Source organism: Pithys albifrons, chromosome 13 (genome assembly GCF_047495875.1).
Source record: "Pithys albifrons albifrons isolate INPA30051 chromosome 13, PitAlb_v1, whole genome shotgun sequence".
Taxonomy (NCBI): domain Eukaryota; kingdom Metazoa; phylum Chordata; class Aves; order Passeriformes; family Thamnophilidae; genus Pithys; species Pithys albifrons.
This window is the reverse complement of record NC_092470.1, coordinates 584,298-601,226: the sequence shown is the minus strand read 5'-3', so window position 1 is coordinate 601,226 and position 16,929 is coordinate 584,298. Positions and strand designations below refer to the sequence as shown.

General features: G+C 42.9%; 1 protein-coding gene across 12 annotated transcripts in view; it reads left to right on the top strand.

Moving 5' to 3' along the window:
- The window catches only part of HERC1 (HECT and RLD domain containing E3 ubiquitin protein ligase family member 1), a 123,025-nt gene that overhangs the window by 33,065 nt on the left and 73,031 nt on the right, over positions 1–16,929 (top strand). For 10 of the 12 annotated variants that reach the window (XM_071568799.1, XM_071568800.1, XM_071568807.1 and 7 more), the window contains exons 2-13: positions 596–1,551; positions 2,878–2,973; positions 3,298–3,492; positions 4,836–5,147; positions 5,812–5,908; positions 7,990–8,133; positions 8,682–8,809; positions 9,717–9,861; positions 9,958–10,129; positions 11,808–11,942; positions 12,851–13,016; positions 13,554–13,679. In XM_071568799.1, coding sequence (XP_071424900.1) covers positions 622–1,551; positions 2,878–2,973; positions 3,298–3,492; positions 4,836–5,147; positions 5,812–5,908; positions 7,990–8,133; positions 8,682–8,809; positions 9,717–9,861; positions 9,958–10,129; positions 11,808–11,942; positions 12,851–13,016; positions 13,554–13,679 — 2,646 coding nt within the window. In that variant the 5' untranslated portion in view covers positions 596–621. Of the gene's footprint in view, positions 1–595; positions 1,552–2,877; positions 2,974–3,297; positions 3,493–4,835; positions 5,148–5,811; positions 5,909–7,989; positions 8,134–8,681; positions 8,810–9,716; positions 9,862–9,957; positions 10,130–11,807; positions 11,943–12,715; positions 12,764–12,850; positions 13,017–13,398; positions 13,495–13,553; positions 13,680–16,929 lie in introns of those variants that run through there. The other 2 variants (XM_071568810.1, XM_071568811.1) reach the window with 2 other exon arrangements.

Here is a 16,929-nt window from a genome sequence, read left to right as displayed (position 1 = left end):
ATTTGGCCGGGAAGAGCCTGTTGTCTGAATGAATAGCACTGACATGCTGTGCCACTCGAGCAGTCAAGGCATCTGTCCTGGTTTCCATTATCGTCCTGATGTGGATTTTAAGGAGATGTATTTGGAAAGGGGAAAGAGTGCCTTGTGACAGAAGCACTTCAAAACGTGTTTGGCAGGTTGGGCCCTTAGTTATGGCCTGAATTAGTAATCTTTATTGTGACAGGAAGGTTTACACTGGTTCATTTGTACACAGCTGTGTATCATTCTGTGTATTTTTTGAGTCTTTGTCCTCCGCTTTGCTGTCTCTGAACAGAGGTTTTTCTTCAAGTGTGTTTTCATTGAAGCACAGCAAAACCAAGTTTGTATGAATGTTTGTGCGTGTGGATTAGAAAATGCAGACTTACTCTGAAATTCTTACATCATGTTGAGGAAGTTGCACGTACATGTGGGTAAAATGGGGAAACCTTGATAATTCCTGGTGGTTAATCTTTTGCTGCTTGCTTTCTGAAGGGATTATTGGGATTTGTCCTGCTGTGAGTAATAATATGACAGTGGATAATGTCGCACACCTGTTGACAGTTGTTTTCACCCTCAGGACTAATGGCCAAGGAGTGAACCAGCATGGCAGCAATGGTGCCACCTGTGAAGCTGAAATGGCTCGAGCATCTGAACAGCTCCTGGATCACAGAGGACAGTGAATGTATCGCGACACGGGAGGGGGTTTCTGTTCTGTACGCCAAGTTAGTCAGCAATAAAGAAGTAGTGCCATTGCCCCAGCAGGTTCTGTGCCTCAAAGGACCTCAGTTACCGGATTTTGAGCGGGAATCTCTATCTAGCGATGAACAGGACCACTATCTGGATGCCCTTCTTAGCAGCCAGCTGGCACTGGCAAAGATGGTGTGCTCAGACTCCCCGTTCGCCGGAGCCCTCCGCAAGCGCCTGCTCGTGCTGCAGCGCGTGTTCTACGCGCTGTCCAACAAGTACCATGACAAGGGCAAGGTGAAGCAGCAGCAGCACTCCCCAGAGAGCAGCTCGGGCTGCGCCGACGTGCACTCGGTGAGTGAGCGGCCGCGCTCCAGCACCGACGCGCTCATCGAGATGGGCGTGCGCACGGGGCTCAGCCTGCTCTTCGCGCTGCTGCGCCAGAGCTGGATGGTGCCCGCGGCGGGGCCCGGCCTCAGCCTCTGCAACGATGTCATTCACACCGCCATCGAGGTGGTGAGCTCGCTGCCGCCTCTGTCCCTGGCCAACGAGAGCAAGATCCCCCCCATGGGCCTGGACTGCTTGTCGCAAGTGACGACGTTCCTGAAGGGAGTGACGATCCCCAACTCCGGCGCAGACACTTTGGGGCGCAGGTTGGCTTCGGAGCTGCTGCTCGGCCTGGCAGCCCAGCGAGGGGCCTTGAGATACCTTCTAGAGTGGATTGAGATGGCTTTGAGTGCTTCAGCTGTGGTGAACACCATGGAGAAGAGCAAGCTGCTGCAGAGTCCAGAGGGGATGATCAGCTTTGATTGCTTCATGAGTATATTAACACAGATGCGACGATCTCTGGTGGGTATAGACCAGCCTTGGGTTTTCTGCATTGCAATGTAGTGCATCCTTAACTAAATCATTTCTCAAGAAAATAGGAGTGATCATTGCTGGAGTAGTTCAGGAAGCGGCTGCATGTGGCACTCAGTGCCCTGGTCTAGTTGGCAAGGTGGTGGTCAGTCAAAGGCTGGACTCGATGATCTTGGGGGGTCTTTTCCAACCTTAATGATTCTGTGATCCTGTGACTGAGTGCCAGTTTACTCAATATGTTAAAAAAGGCTATTGTTTGAGGTTTTTCTCCCTAGTATTTTCTTTGTTGCCTCCCAGGTCTTTCTTTCCCTTCCTGCCCACCCATTTCCTCATAGGAGGAAGCAGTCCCCGTGTTGTCACTTTTGGCACTGTGCTTCACCTTCAGGGAAAGAGTCAAGGACATACTTGACCCACTTGCACTTGTGCACTGAAGTTCATAGCAAAAATGTTAGATAGTATGGAACTGTTTTTCTGTCTAAAGTTTTGCCATACACATTGTTCGCTGTTCAGTTATTTTTATTCGACTTTCCTGCTGCTCAGTTCACTTGGACCTCTGCTTATACTTCTTTAGGATGTTCAGCATTTTTGCTGTTGCTCAGAAAAGAATTTGGTAAGAAAATGAGCTAAATTGGAAGTGTGACACACTGCTGTGTTTGTGAGTACTTACTTCTGGTCCTAGAAGAGTGTTAAAGCTATAAAATCATTGCACAATGTGCAGTCAGAAGCTTTGACAAACTTCTGCCTCACGTGCTTAGACTGAAACAGAGACTGACTTTCCCTCAAGTGGTCATTCTTTTTTCTCAAGCTTATAATGCTTGTTAATAAACATAAATATTAAAATCTAAAAAAATTTAAAGAATGGAGACCATGAGAAGAGCATGACAGTGACAGTATCTGAATTGAATTGGATGTCCTGATGGACAGCTTTATTTGTTGTTGGTTTTAGGCTAGATATAAAATTAGAGACCAAAAGGTGGAAGATATGTAAAGATAAAATTAATTATGATAAGTAATTTTTAAATACGTAGCACTTTAAACACAAATAGCATGCATTTCAGAACAAAACAGTATTAGGAGACATTAACTCTGAACTCAGATACTTTCACAAAAATGAATGAGTAAGAATGTTTAAGTAGCACTTGTGACGTTTTTGTGTTCCTACAGTGTATGCAGGTATCAGAGCTCAGCAAAAGGTAGTATACTTAGGCTTATAAGAAGAGCCTCTAGTTGTGCTGAACTGTAAGAAGTGTATTTTGCACAGAGGCAGGGTTGCTGTATGGAAGGATGTCTGTCACAGTAACAGTTTGAATGTTGCAGGGATCATCTGCAGATCGGAGTCAGTGGAGAGAGCCAACCAGGACATCTGACGGCTTGTGTTCCCTGTATGAGGCAGCCCTGTGCTTGTTTGAAGAGGTGTGTATTGAAATCCCTGGAGGTGACTGTAGTTCCCTGCTCCCTCACACATGAGATTGGTGTGCACGTGTGGGTGTAGCCCAGTCTTGACTGAGTTAGTGGAACCCGAACTCTGCTCTGCTGGAGTGGAAGAGGTGAAAAAAGGGTGAAAAACTAAGATGTGATGAAACAAAGTCATTTGGGCAAACTAATGAGATGGTGATGGCGATTTGTATGTTAGGCAGAGAATCATACTGAAGGGCTATTAAATTTGCATTAAACATTGTGACTTACATGGAGAGAAATACCAAGTGCTGCTGTGTGATCAGCCTCTCCTTTTCACAGGTGTGTCGAATGGCCTCAGACTATTCCAGGACCTGTGCCAGCCCTGACAGCATCCAAACAGGGGATGCTCCCATCGTGTCTGAGACCTGCGAGGTGTATGTTTGGGGCAGCAACAGCAGCCATCAGCTGGTGGAAGGAACTCAAGAGAAGATACTTCAACCCAAGCTTGCACCAAGTTTCTCTGATGCACAGACAGTGAGTGACTTTTTTAGTGGTACACAATGTAATATTCAGTAGCTTCATAGTTGCAGTGTGAGGTTGAGAAATGGTACTTTATTTCTGACTGCCAAGTTGTAATAAAGGTATAACGCTCAGAGCTGATCACACAAGTTATTTGACTGAAAGTATCTCACTGCTTTTTTTGATGCCTGGAAGAAACATTCTGTTCTGTTTTTAATGACACAGAGGTAAATATCCATGTGACAGGAATGACTGAATGACCTAACTTGCTCTGAGTTAGGAGGAGACAAGTTTATTTGCCTGTAGGTTTTTTGGGGGTTTGGTTTTTTTTACTATTGATTAAAACGTGTCATAACTATTCAAGCTTCTTTTCCTTTCATGGTTTTCACACCAAGGCTTTGAACGCAATTTGAAACTCCCAACTGCTGACACAGCAACCTTAATTAGCTCTCTGAAAATGAATGTACATGCTCTTTCTGCTCCCAGTCACAGAGTCTGCCATTGCAACTGAGCACTTGTTGATGCATGACACAGGATATAATAGTTTGCTTTTCTGTTACTACATTGGCTTTGCAGTGTTGACTTAAGTAAAAGCACTTTTTGGTCACTAGACAGTTCAGGTGAGTTTTCTGCAGTGGTTTCTGTTGACGTCACTGAGACATTTTATGTGCCAGTGAATTGGCTGCAGGACTGGGCATCAGAGAGCAAGTTTGTGCATTCAGAAAGCTTTTGGAACACTAATACACAAGAGTGAAATGTGCATGAATGGGTTACTGTTTTATAAGTACAATACACACCTATCCAACATATTTATGTAAATGGGGTGAAGATTTTTTTCTTTTGCCTTCTTGGATAATTGTTTTAGGATTGTCTGGATGAAGGTGTTAATTCCCAGTAAACAAGGCTGTGGCTGGGCAGTCTGACACCTGTGTGGGGCTGGTTTTTTATGTGCCTTTATCCTTCAAATTTGAACCTGCTTTGCACTTAAAGATTCCTGTAGCAAATTATTGCTGGGTTAGTTGATTTGCTGTTGATAGTTAAAAGACATAGTCTCAAGTGAGTGTGGATTCTTAGCCTTTGGCTTATTTCTGTAATGTTGACACTTGGTTAAAATTGAGCAGAAGCTACAGTGCTTTATCAGGCTGTTAATTTTTGGTTTTGCTCTTCAAAAAATTAAATTTCCCTCCATGAGTTTTGGAGATCTGAATGTAGCCCCAACTTTTTACATTGTATTGTATGAAAATCTCATGTAAAGAAACCTAACATTCTGTTAAAAGATAACACTTTTAGACCTGTATGTGAATTCTGCATTTATCTAATATCTGTGTTTCACTCTTTTAACCTTTTTTTTTTTGTAGATTGAAGCTGGACAATATTGTACCTTTGTCATTTCCACAGATGGTTCTGTCAGAGCCTGTGGCAAAGGCAGCTATGGGAGGCTCGGCCTGGGTGACTCCAATAATCAGTCTACACTGAAAAAATTGACTTTTGAGCCTCATAGGTCTATTAAAAAGGTGTCATCTTCCAAAGGATCTGATGGTCACACTTTAGCATTTACAACAGAAGGGGAAGTCTTCAGCTGGGGTGATGGTGACTATGGAAAATTGGGACATGGAAATAGTTCAACTCAGAAATATCCCAAACTTATTCAGGGTCCCCTGCAAGGAAAGGTATGTTTTTTGTGTAGTAGAACACCTATTTTTGTTCTGTTCAGTTGTGATGTGTAAAATATGAAATATATACAATCTTAAGAAAAAGTTTGGTGTACTTTTTAGACTTCTCTTTAAAGCTAGGTCTGCTTTCAACAAAACGCTGGAACTCATGGCTGCCTCTAGGCTTGTGATTTGGACAGTGGCATTGTCAGTAAACCTTCCCACAGTCTTGTGAGCTGTGGTGACATCCCAGGAAGGAGAGAGTTGCTTTTGTTACTGCAGCATCAGGACTTTCCCTTACAACTTCTTAGTTGGAAAGTGGTGGTTTTGTGTTGTCTTACAAGGCCTTCTTTTCCCTCTCTGTTGTGTTCTGGCCATTGTTCTAAACGTACACTGATGCTTTTTTCTTCTCCTGTAAGACTAAGACATCACTATGTTAAAGCTGCTTGATAAATAAATCATTAGCAGTTTTATATATAAACTTGCCTTTTTATGTGCTTACTCGTACTTACCAAGTAAGAACCAGGAAAGACTGCAAAGATTCACTTAGTGTGTATTTGACCCACATGAATGAACAATTTAATTTACATAGACTGCTTCTGAAAGCTGACTCTCAGAAGCTTTCAAACTTCCTGTTTGGGTTGTGTTTTAACCTTGGTCTTTGTTTTTGCCTGCAATGTAGGTGGTTGTCTGTGTGTCAGCAGGATACAGACACAGTGCTGCTGTTACAGAGGATGGAGAGCTCTACACGTGGGGAGAGGGAGACTTTGGGAGATTAGGTAATTTCAACATTCCAGGAGATGCTTTTGGAAGAACTTTTGTGTTTGGGAATGATTCTGTACATTTATTTGCCTTGTTCTCTGATTGTCCCCTCTAAATACACATACACACATATCTGCAGGTGTGTGCATATACGTGACTAGTGCAGAGATTCTTAAAAGCTTTTAATGCAGTTAATTTTACAAAGATTTTATTTTAAATATTTTGATTTCATTATTTAAATATTTTTCATTTATTCATAATAAACTGGAATTCTAGATAAACCTCATCTAGTGTGGTGGGAGGATGGTTCTTTGAACAGTCAGGAATAACTGACTAATTGTCTCATTCTAATCATCAGGATACTTTACATTGTTTGCCAGATTGGCTTAATGTCCTTTTACCTTAATGCATCTAAAAAGTGCAGTTTAACTGAAACAAGAGAGACAGTTTGACTTTGTTTCAAGTTCACATGTCTGTTTGGTCATCTTGGCTGTACAGCTGCTGTGCCTGGTGTGAAACCACCTTCTCGAGAAGGATCAGTTGGACCAACAGGTTTTACACAGAAAATTGCTTCAAGCTGGGCTTTAGTTCTTTCTGTTGTCTTTGCTTTGAATGTGACCATCAGCAAGTGTGTCCTGGGTTTCAGCTGGCAAAATGCCAGCTGTCCAAGACAGAGAGAAAGGGTTTCTCCTCCCCGCAACCAGCTAAGGGAAAAAGAAGAGGGAGAGGAAAAAAAACCCTCAAAGCAGGTTTATGCTGAAACTAACTACATGTATTTATGCAGAAAAAAGAAAAATAAGAGACATCTACAGTATAACACACACACAAGTTATATATAACAAGAAATAACTTCCCACTTCCCAGTAAACACAAATTCTACCATTTTAACTACAAATCATTCTAGAGAAGTCAATTCTTCAGAGACAGACTTAAGCAGAGAGAAAAGCTAAGAAAAAACATTTTACTTCCTTAAGAGAACATGATGGTAAGGTGGTGCTCCGGGCTTGGGCCTCCCCATCCCTCCTGGGAAGGCAGAGTGTCTTGCTGGGACCACAGCTGTGAAGCAGCTGAATAAAGCCACACCCACACACCAGCTCTTACCCCTTTTGAGATGATGCAATATGGTATGGAATACAATATTATTGGCTAGAAGAAGTCAGCTGACCATTTCAGGCCTGATTTGAACTTTAAAGCCTAACTTCTTGGCCTACTTGGTTAAACCCATAACAAAGTGTTAGAGGGTGAAAGCAAGTGGGGCAGAAGGTGAGGACAGTGTTTCAGGCCTTCAGCTGTCAGTGTTTCCAGCTGCTGAGCCTCTCCCTGCTGTCAGGGAAAAAATGCTGAGTTGGAGGTTTAACCTATAACATTGGTGGGAATGTGGAAATATTCCCCTGAAGTTTTAGGGTAACATGGAATTTTGATGGGCTTTGGGGGTCTTGGAGTGTGCAGTGGTGAGTTCCAGTGTGCAGCTAAAAAGCAACATTTAATTTGGTCTTAGTAAGTTGTTCATATTGAATCAGTTGTGGATACCATGGAGTGTTCTTTTCCCCCTTCTTCTCCATTTTTCTTCCATATCTGCAGAATTTCTGTAATTTATTAGAGATGAAACTTCTCTTGAAGTAGGTGTACTGGAATGTCTTAGGTTTGTGCAGTAAGGGCCATTTAGAACTGTGACTGCCCAAAGCCAGTGGTGGTGCTGCTGTGATTTATCTGTGCAGTGGTGACAGTGTGCCCTTATTGCAGCTTCCTTATTGTTCAGGGTACCTGCTGCCCAGTGTTAGGAAGTGCAGCCACCTAATCCACTGGTATTAAAGGCAATTGTACCAGTAATTCTCTTTATTTCCTCTCAGCTGGTTAGAAAATAACCCTGGGGCTCTGTGGCAGTGAGGGATGAACAGGTGCTGTGGAGTATGTCATAAAAATGAAATGTTCTACTTCACCACAGGTGGCTTCCAAACCTTACTGCAAAGCTTTCCAAAAAGTGGGCAGAAATTACCTTTTTTGAGGAGTACACATGGGATTTGCAAACTCTTTATGGTTGCAGAGCATACGTAGCACTTAAACCCTCACAAAAAGAAAACACATTTCTCTTCCTTAGGTCACGGTGACAGCAACAGCCGCAACATTCCGACTCTAGTAAAAGATATCAGCAATGTGGGAGAGGTTTCCTGTGGCAGCTCACACACAATAGCTCTGTCCAAAGATGGGAGAACAGTGTGGTCCTTTGGAGGAGGAGACAATGGTAGGTCAAAGTAACATTTGGGTGGCAATATTTGTGTCACTTCATCTGCCTCAGTTTCAGTACTCCTTGCAGTTTGGTTCTGGGTTTTACTTGTCATTTGGTAGCTGTGCAACAAAAGGATTTTCTTAAAGTCTAAGTGATGTGTTTGAAGTTTGACTGCAAGATCATAGAGTTCAAATAAGGATTATTGGAGGAGAGAGGTTTCACAGAGCTGAAAGCTCACTGGATGCTTGAACAATTCAAATGTTGTGCTGATAAGTTTGAAATAAACTCACTCATGATACCACGGTAGCTATTGACATCCTAGAAACTGTTGCATTTTCGCTGCCTGGGACTAATGTTTCAATTTTAAAATACACTATAATGAATATGTATTTCCTCGAGGCTGTAATTGAAAGAGAATAGGTTTTGTAAAAATCGTAATATGTTTTAATTCTAAAAATCCACTCTGACATTTTTGGAATTCCAAACAGAATTCTTTTTGGGGTACTTTTAATTGTTGTTTATCCATTGAAAATACCTTCCAGTTGTGTTTCCTTCTTCTGCAGGCAAACTTGGTCATGGTGATACAAATAGAGTATATAAACCTAAAGTTATAGAAGCCTTGCAAGGGATGTTTATTCGAAAAGTCTGTGCTGGGAGCCAGTCTTCACTTGCCTTGACATCAACGGGGCAGGTAGGCAAAAATAAGCTTTCACTCAAAATATCAGAGTTTGTGAGGATGGTGTGGGTCCACTCACTTCAGCTTTTGTTATTTTGACTGTTGAGAAAATGTTCAGCTAGTACTTAAATAACAGTGAAGTTCTCGATTAGAGGTTGACGTCCCTGGTGTGACAAAGTAATTCAAGATGTGCTGAAGAGTCTCACAAAAGTGCACTTTGCAAGGTTCTTGCTTAGCCACAAAAAATACGTTATTTTTAGGTTAATAAAAGTAACCAGTGTAAAATCAAATTGGATTCGGGAAACAAAAAGCAGTGAAATACTTGTAATTTTTATTGCATTAACCAACTCAGGTGATTAGGTGATTTAATAGGGATTTTTTTTTAAATGTAGGTGTATTTTAGAATATAATTGTTAACTGAAAGTTTTATTTCTAGCATGAAGAATCTCAGGAGGGAGATAAATGTTGGGGTGGCAAATGAGGGCATGATGTTTATGTGTTACCCAGCCAGCATTTCTACACGTCACCTGCCTGGCCTCCACCCTCACAGCTCTGTGACTCAGAGGCAGTGGCTTTTCCAAGCATGGGCTGGGAATGTTGTTATTGCTCCCCACTGCTGTGCCCCTTGGCCACTCAGCTCTGGCTGCAGGAGGAGGGCACAGCAGAGTCGATCCATATCGCACTCCTCAGGGTGCTGTGTTGAAAGTGTAATTGCAGTTACTGTGTTTGCTGGTGTTTGGTCAGTGCCTGCTCACCAGTAACCCGTTTGCTGTGTTCTATGGTTGTTGTGCTGGTGTTTTTGCAGTGCCTGCTCACCAGTAACCCCAGTTTGCTCTGTGCCTGCTCACCAGTAACCCCAGTTTGCCATGTGCCTGGTCACCAGTAACCCCAGTTTGCCCTGTTCCTTGGTTGTGTGCTGCAGGTTTATGCCTGGGGCTGCGGGGCCTGCCTGGGCTGTGGCTCCTCCGAGGCGACCGCTCTCAGACCGAAGCTCATCGAGGAGTTGGCTGCCACGAGGATTGTCGATATTTCCATTGGGGACAGTCACTGTTTGGCACTTTCTCATGGTAAAAAGAATAAGGTTTAAAAATACATAATCCTCTTCTGGATCAGGAGCAGTTGTGTATCTCATGTTTTGTTTTCTGCTTCTTTTATGGTTACAGATAATGAAGTTTATGCTTGGGGTAATAATTCAATGGGACAGTGTGGTCAGGGGAACTCTACTGGTCCCATTACTAAACCGAAGAAAGTAAGTGGTTTAGATGGAGTAGCAATTCAGCAGATTTCAGCAGGAACATCCCATAGCCTTGCTTGGACAGCTCTTCCAAGGGACAGGTAACAATGACACTGGGGACAGGTACAATTTTCTATTTATACAAGTCCACTTTGTGATACTTTTAACTATTCCCTGAAGGTGTTGGCCACACTATGTGTTTCAAGTATTCTGCTTGTGATGTTTTGGACTGAAGAGTCTTCCCTCCCTCCTCCCCTCTTTCCACTCCTTCTTCCCTCTTTCCACTCCTTCTTCCCTCTTTCCACTCCTTCTTCCCTCTTTCCACTCCTTCTCCCCTCTTCACACCCCTTCTCCCCTCTTCACACCCCTTCTCCCCTCTTCACACCCCTTCTCCCCTCTTCCCACTCCTCCTCCCCTCTTCCCACTCCTCCTCCCCTCTTCCCACTCCTCCTCCCCTCTTCCCTCTCCTCCTCCCCTCTTCCCTCTCCTCCTCCCCTCTTCCCTCTCCTCCTCCCCTCTTCCCTCTCCTCCTCCCCTCTTCCCTCTCCTCCTCCCCTCTTCCCTCTCCTCCTCCCCTCTTCCCTCTCCTCCTCCCCTCTTCCCTCTCCTCCTCCCCTCTTCCCTCTCCTCCTCCCCTCTTCCCTCTCCTCCTCCCCTCTTCCCTCTCCTCCTCCCCTCTTCCCTCTCCTCCTCCCCTCTTCCCTCTCCTCCTCCCCTCTTCCCTCTCCTCCTCCCCTCTTCCCTCTCCTCCTCCCCTCTTCCCTCTCCTCCTCCCCTCTTCCCTCTCCTCCTCCCCTCTTCCCTCTCCTCCTCCCCTCTTCCCTCTCCTCCTCCCCTCTTCCCTCTCCTCCTCCCCTCTTCCCTCTCCTCCTCCCCTCTTCCCTCTCCTTCTTCACTTGTTGCCTATTACAAGTGAAAATACATCAGCACCAAGGATTTGGGTATTAGTTCTTTGTATATGAAGATTTCTTACCTGCTGTTAGACAAAACTTACCTCTGTTTACTAAAATTTGAGAAGTTAGGCAGTGAGAGGTGAAACAACCCAATATTTATTTTTGCTTCTGAAGGGATTTTTTATGGCTTAGGAAGTTTCCTGTAGAGTAACAAGGAGTCCACCAAGCAGGAGACTTTGTGAAGAGGGGAAGTTCAGGCAAATTACTGAGGTGGATTTAAACATCTTAACAAATTTCTTTATAGTTACCTCTTAACCTAAACTAAAAAGAGGTACCTGAAGAAATGGTTTGGTTATTACTATGCAAAAAGTCAAATAATACATTATTACACCAAAGACATGAGCAAGGGATTGAAGTGAACCAGTAAACTTTTACATATGGACTAATATAAAGGAATAGAAAAACTTAAGCTTAATATCTGGGAGATAAGAATTTCAAATGCCCTGTTTTCACAGGAGCTATCAATGAAGAAAATAGTTTGAGCTCTCCCTGGGTTATATCTAAGTCTCTCTAATCTGGCATTTATATTAAAACCAGCTTGGTGAATACTGGTCAGCATTTCCATGAATCAGATTAAATCCATATGGCTTTATATTTATGGCATTGTAGGTGTTTTTGTTTATTAATAGAGAGGGTTTGATTGTGAAGAGTTTTATAGAGAGAAGAAGAAAATACCTCAGAGGGTCAGGAAGTTAGTCTGCCACAGTCATCCTGGTTTGTTCTGAGGGAAAAACTGATGAAGTGTGTGTTCAGCCCACTGAGACTGGCACCTTCCTACGGCAGTGGGAGTGTTTCCAGAGGGGAATTTCCTGTGCTGTGATTCCAGGCAGGTTGTGGCATGGCACAGACCGTACTGCGTGGACCTGGAAGAAAGTACCTTCTCGCATCTTCGTTCTTTCCTCGAGCACTACTGTGACAAAATCAACAGTGAAATCCCCCCTCTTCCTTTTCCTTCATCAAGGTACACACAGCATGTGCATGTGACAGATTTTTATCATTTTGTTTCTCTTTTCAGCATGGTGCTTGGCTTAGTTCTGGTGGTTCACTGGCTGAACCAAGAGCCATTTGTCTGTATAATACAGGAGCTTTACAGCCTCCAGTGTGGCAGGAGCTTTTGTCTGGAATTTATTTTAATTATGCATAGAATTAAATGCTTTCTTTCAGAGGGTTTTTTTAAATACATTTTTCTGTGTAGTTGAAATGCATTTACTGTTTCTGCTTTATCAGTTCTTACTCCTCTATCAATTTTTTTGAAGTTTAAGAAGACTAGAAATTAATATCACAGAATCATAGAATGAACTGGGTTGGAAGAGACCTCTGAGATCATCAAGTCCAACTCTTGATCCAACCCCACTTTGATTACCAGATCATGGCACTCAGTGCCATGTCCAGTCTCATCTTAAAAATCTCCAGGGATGGAGAATCCACCCCCTCTCTGGGCACCTAAACCTCCCCTGGCAGAGCTTAAGCCTGTGCCCTCTTGTTCTACTATCCTGACCTTTTGTTTTTGTGCTCCTAAATCTTCTGAGAGAAGATTACATTTATTACTTCTTAAAAGTGATTTTTTTTTCTCTATAAATAGTGCATTTGCCTCTTTATGTTTTTTTGGATGATTTTGCCTCCTAAGTCACGGGACTCCTTTTCTAAAGCGAATGCTTCTTGGAACCACTGTCCACCAAGACACTTCTCCATTCTAGTTTTGGTTTCTGTTCTTTTAAGCAGATTGGCAGTAGGTTCTCAGTGGAGTTTCTTTTAAACTCTGAGCTGTAATTTACTTTTCTGGTATGAAAAAGGAGAGTTAAAAGCTTAGTACACAAATAAGTGAGAAGGGAGTAGGAGGCACTAACAGGGATGTATTTCTTCTTACAGGGAACATCACAATTTTCTTAAGTTGTGTTTGAAGCTGCTTTCTAATCACCTTGCACTTGCCCTGGCTGGGGGTGTGGCCACCAGCATCCTGGGCCGCCAGGCAGGGCCCCTCCGGAATCTGCTCTTCAGACTGATGGACTCCTCTGTCCCTGATGAAATTCAGGAAGTAAGTCAGGATTTGTTGTTGACATGTGGAAATTGTACCACTGTTCTTGCTTTCTTTGCCTGTGCAGTTACAGATATATCTGACTTTCTGAAGCTGGCACTGATAAATGTGATTCTGACTTAACAGTTTTACTCATTAAAGTTAAAACTGTAGTCACTGTCACTGTTCTGTAATCTGAAGGCAGAGGAGAATGTTTGCATAAGCATTTCAAAAAGCTTCTTTGTTTTGTAACTTTTAAATTAGTCTTCCTTGTAATATTGAGCCTAAAGTGTTAATGTGGACTGAGTAAGTAACTTAGTTGAGTAATTCTGAGATGCACTTGTACAGGAAATGGCAACTTCCTTCTTCAGTGTACTGCAGATCTTTGCATCACAGCAGAAAAGATGAGTGTGCTACTGTGTGACAAAATTCTGATGTTAAATGAAATTAGGGAGATACTTTGGATGTGTGTGATGCACTGTAGTTTCTAAAGATACAGGTGAGTTGATTATTTCCCCTCCCCCACTGAAGAAATGTTTTCTGCTGCTTGAATTTTAGGTTGTAATTGAGACTCTGTCAGTAGGAGCAACTATGCTGCTTCCTCCACTCCGAGAGAGAATGGAATTGCTGCATTCCCTTCTACCCCAAGGTCCTGATAGATGGGAGAGCTTATCAAAAGGACAGGTAAGGTCAAGTGAAAGTATCCCATGTTTGAAAGCAGCTGTGGTTTGCTTTGGCTTTTTCTGTAGAACATTCTGCACTGAGGTGAGCCTCATTTACAGAGTGCCAGCAGATTCCTGGTGGGATGCAGAGCAAAGCCCAACGTAACAAAGTCTGGAGGTAGCCTGACTAAGCCAGGACCCAGTGAGCCAGGGAGCACTGCATGTTTGCACAGGTGAAGGTTGGCTACAGAAAGCTCAGGAACTGCTGTGTTAGCATATCCTGACAAGTATATTTTTGAATACTAGTTTGATTTAACGAGTCTTGGTAACAGAAAATGAGCTATTGACTGGGAAGGATACTTGTATAATGCTTTCCCTACGTTGATTTCACCCTGCTTTGAAAAGATGACTGCAGTGTTCTTTTTGTCTTTTTCTGGCTTGAATGCAAAGAACAGGAATGAATGCTGGTAGGAGACTTGCCCCGTATCCTACAAATGGAAGGAAAGAAGTCCAGGGAATATCTGTTCCTGTCCCTGAGGGGCAGTAGGACCCGAGGCTTCAGCAATAGGCTCAGATTAAAAAATGAGCAAAACTGTTCTTCATTTCTGCACATGTGGGGTCCTGGTCAGGTCCTGTTTTTATACACTAAGGAAGAGACTGGCTTACACTTGGTGCTGAAACTATGAAGAAGAATTTTCTGATTCTAATTTTACAGAGAGTTATGAAGATGAATATTGGTACAAGCTAAACCCCCTGACAATTTCTAGGGCAGAACAAGTCCAGGTTTTTCAGCATTCATAACCAGCAGCAGTGGGGAGCAGTACTGAAGGTGAAGGTTATTTGTTGCAAACCGGCGCTAGGGAGACTGCACACACCAATGTGATGTAAAGCAAATCCCAAGTTTATTCAAAACCACAGGTATATATGACCTCAAGTGACCCCGCCCCGGGTGCGGTGGTCTGACTCCAATTGTTTGAGGCTGGAAACATGTCCTTTTAAGGTGAAAATGAAACTTGTGAGGTGGTCCTCCAGACCCACCTGAATCAGGGGCTGCAACATCTCCCCCTTTTGTTTCAAAGAACAAAGCAAAAATGCAAACAACATAATACACATAACTCCTTAGCTAACTTATCCAATGGGGAAATTGTTACCATCAGGATTATGCATATTGCAACTTGAACAGAAAGGCTGAAAATTTTGAAAATTGAGAAATAACATTTTGAAAGTCTTAAATTTTGCTGATTCAAGACTTAACAGGGTATTTGCAGGTTATACATCCCTACCTCCCCCTCTCTTTTCAAAATAGACTTTTGGAAGGAGGTACAGTAACCTTTGTAAACTAACACAAACCAATACATGACTAAGACATGTATGTTTGGAATTTGCAAACTTAGAACTAGTGCAAAACAAGAAACTTTTCTTTCACGCGTGAATTGTGGTCTTTTTGTGCAGTCGTCACTGCACAAACCACTGTAAACAAACTACAAATTTTATTAAATTTTGTGCATAGTGTCCAAGAGTGCAGAGTGACTTCCCTTAGCAAAGAAGCAAGTTCAGTCCAGCTGAGCTAAATCTCCTTATGCTGTAGTTCAAGGTTCATTCTCAGAACTTCTGTGTGGCCATCACAGAGGTTTGAGAATGAAGCTTTGATTTTTAGTCACCTTATACACTCCTGGTAAAGCAGCAAACAAGTGTGAATTCACAGAGAAAATTCACAAAGGCTAAACATAACTAAACATACATTCTGCAGAAAATGTTCAGCAGCTGAGGGGACAGGTGTTTTTACCCCTACAGCCTGCTGGGCAACTTGGCAGTGCAATAAGATCAAAACTGCACTTTAACTGAAAGTTAACAGAATTTCAAAATACAGGCTAAACAACATGCTCTTGAACTGGACTGTTTTTGTTTGATTGGACAGTTAACAACTAGTCCTAGGCTACCACTGCTTGTGGTTGTGGTTGCCATATGGGGAAGGCAGCTTGGCTCCAGTTTCCATGAGATATTTGACTGGCTGCGCCCCATGGCTTGAAGCCCCTCTGGTTTTTTTGGAGGCCCAGCTCCCCACCCCATGTTTGTCAGAGGAGTACCATCCTTTTTATATTTAGAATGACAATCCTGGGCCTTGTGACCAAGCCTGTGACAACGGTTACATTCTCCAGTGAAGCTTTGAGTTCTGCTATATTTTGGTTGTGCTGGACAAGATTTTGTTGTTAAACTCCAGGGTCTTTTCCCCCTTTTTTGGGTGGATTGTTTGCTAAGAGCTGTGGCTAGAGCAGAGGCATGTAGCTTTGCTTTTTCCTCCTCTTCTACCCAGGGCAATCTGGCACAGGCTTCAATTAACTGTACCAAAGTAGCTGTAGCTGGTAGAGAGGCTATGAGCTGTTTGCAATGAGGATTGGCATTATTAATCACCAGATCTTTCAATAAGGCTGGTTTCATGTCAGGGGTAATATTTGGAGCAGCATCCAAAGCTTCTGTTACTTTATCTACAAATTCCATGAATGTCTGTCCAGGTTTCTGCATTATTTGCATATAGGGTAGAGAAGCTTTTCCCTTCTTAGGCAGATTAGAGAATGTGGTCAAAGCAGCATTCTTTGACTGTTGCAAAAAATGAAAATGTAATGCAGCTTGTGTTTGTGGGTCTTCATAAGCTCCTGATCCCATTAGCTGGTCTAAAGATGCTAATTTTAAGGGATGTCCAGTTTCTAATTGTAGATTTTTTTGCCTGTTCCTCCATTAGCTGCTCTTTCCATTTTTGTAGAAATAACATATAAGCAGTAGGAGGTAGAATAAACTCCATTAAAGCCTTAGTGTCTGCTGGGATTAGGTTATTGTATTTTATGAAGGCTGTGATTTGTTTTTTTACCAAGGCATTGTCATAGCCGTATTGAAAGACTACACTGTGTATTTTTTGTGCAATTTTCCAATCAAGTGGTTCCCATTTTGAGCCTTGTGTAGTGTTACTCACAGGTGCAGAAACCAGGGGTTGCAGGGAAGGTGAGGGTGTACCTACTTCTGCAGCTATGGATACTAACTCTTTGTACCTTTGCTGGGTATTAAATGTGAGGTCGCCAGGTGGCTCTGTGACTCCATCTGCAGAATCTGGTACCTGGGTATCAGAAAGCTTTGAAATTAAGTTAGCAGCATTGCGATTCCCAGCTCCCCCCACCCTGTTCCAAACAGAGGCTTCTTTGTCTTTCGGTGCCATGGCTTTAAACGGCTGTGATGTTGCTCTCCATTCTGGGCTATAGCTGGTGGGTGTGGCTGTCGGT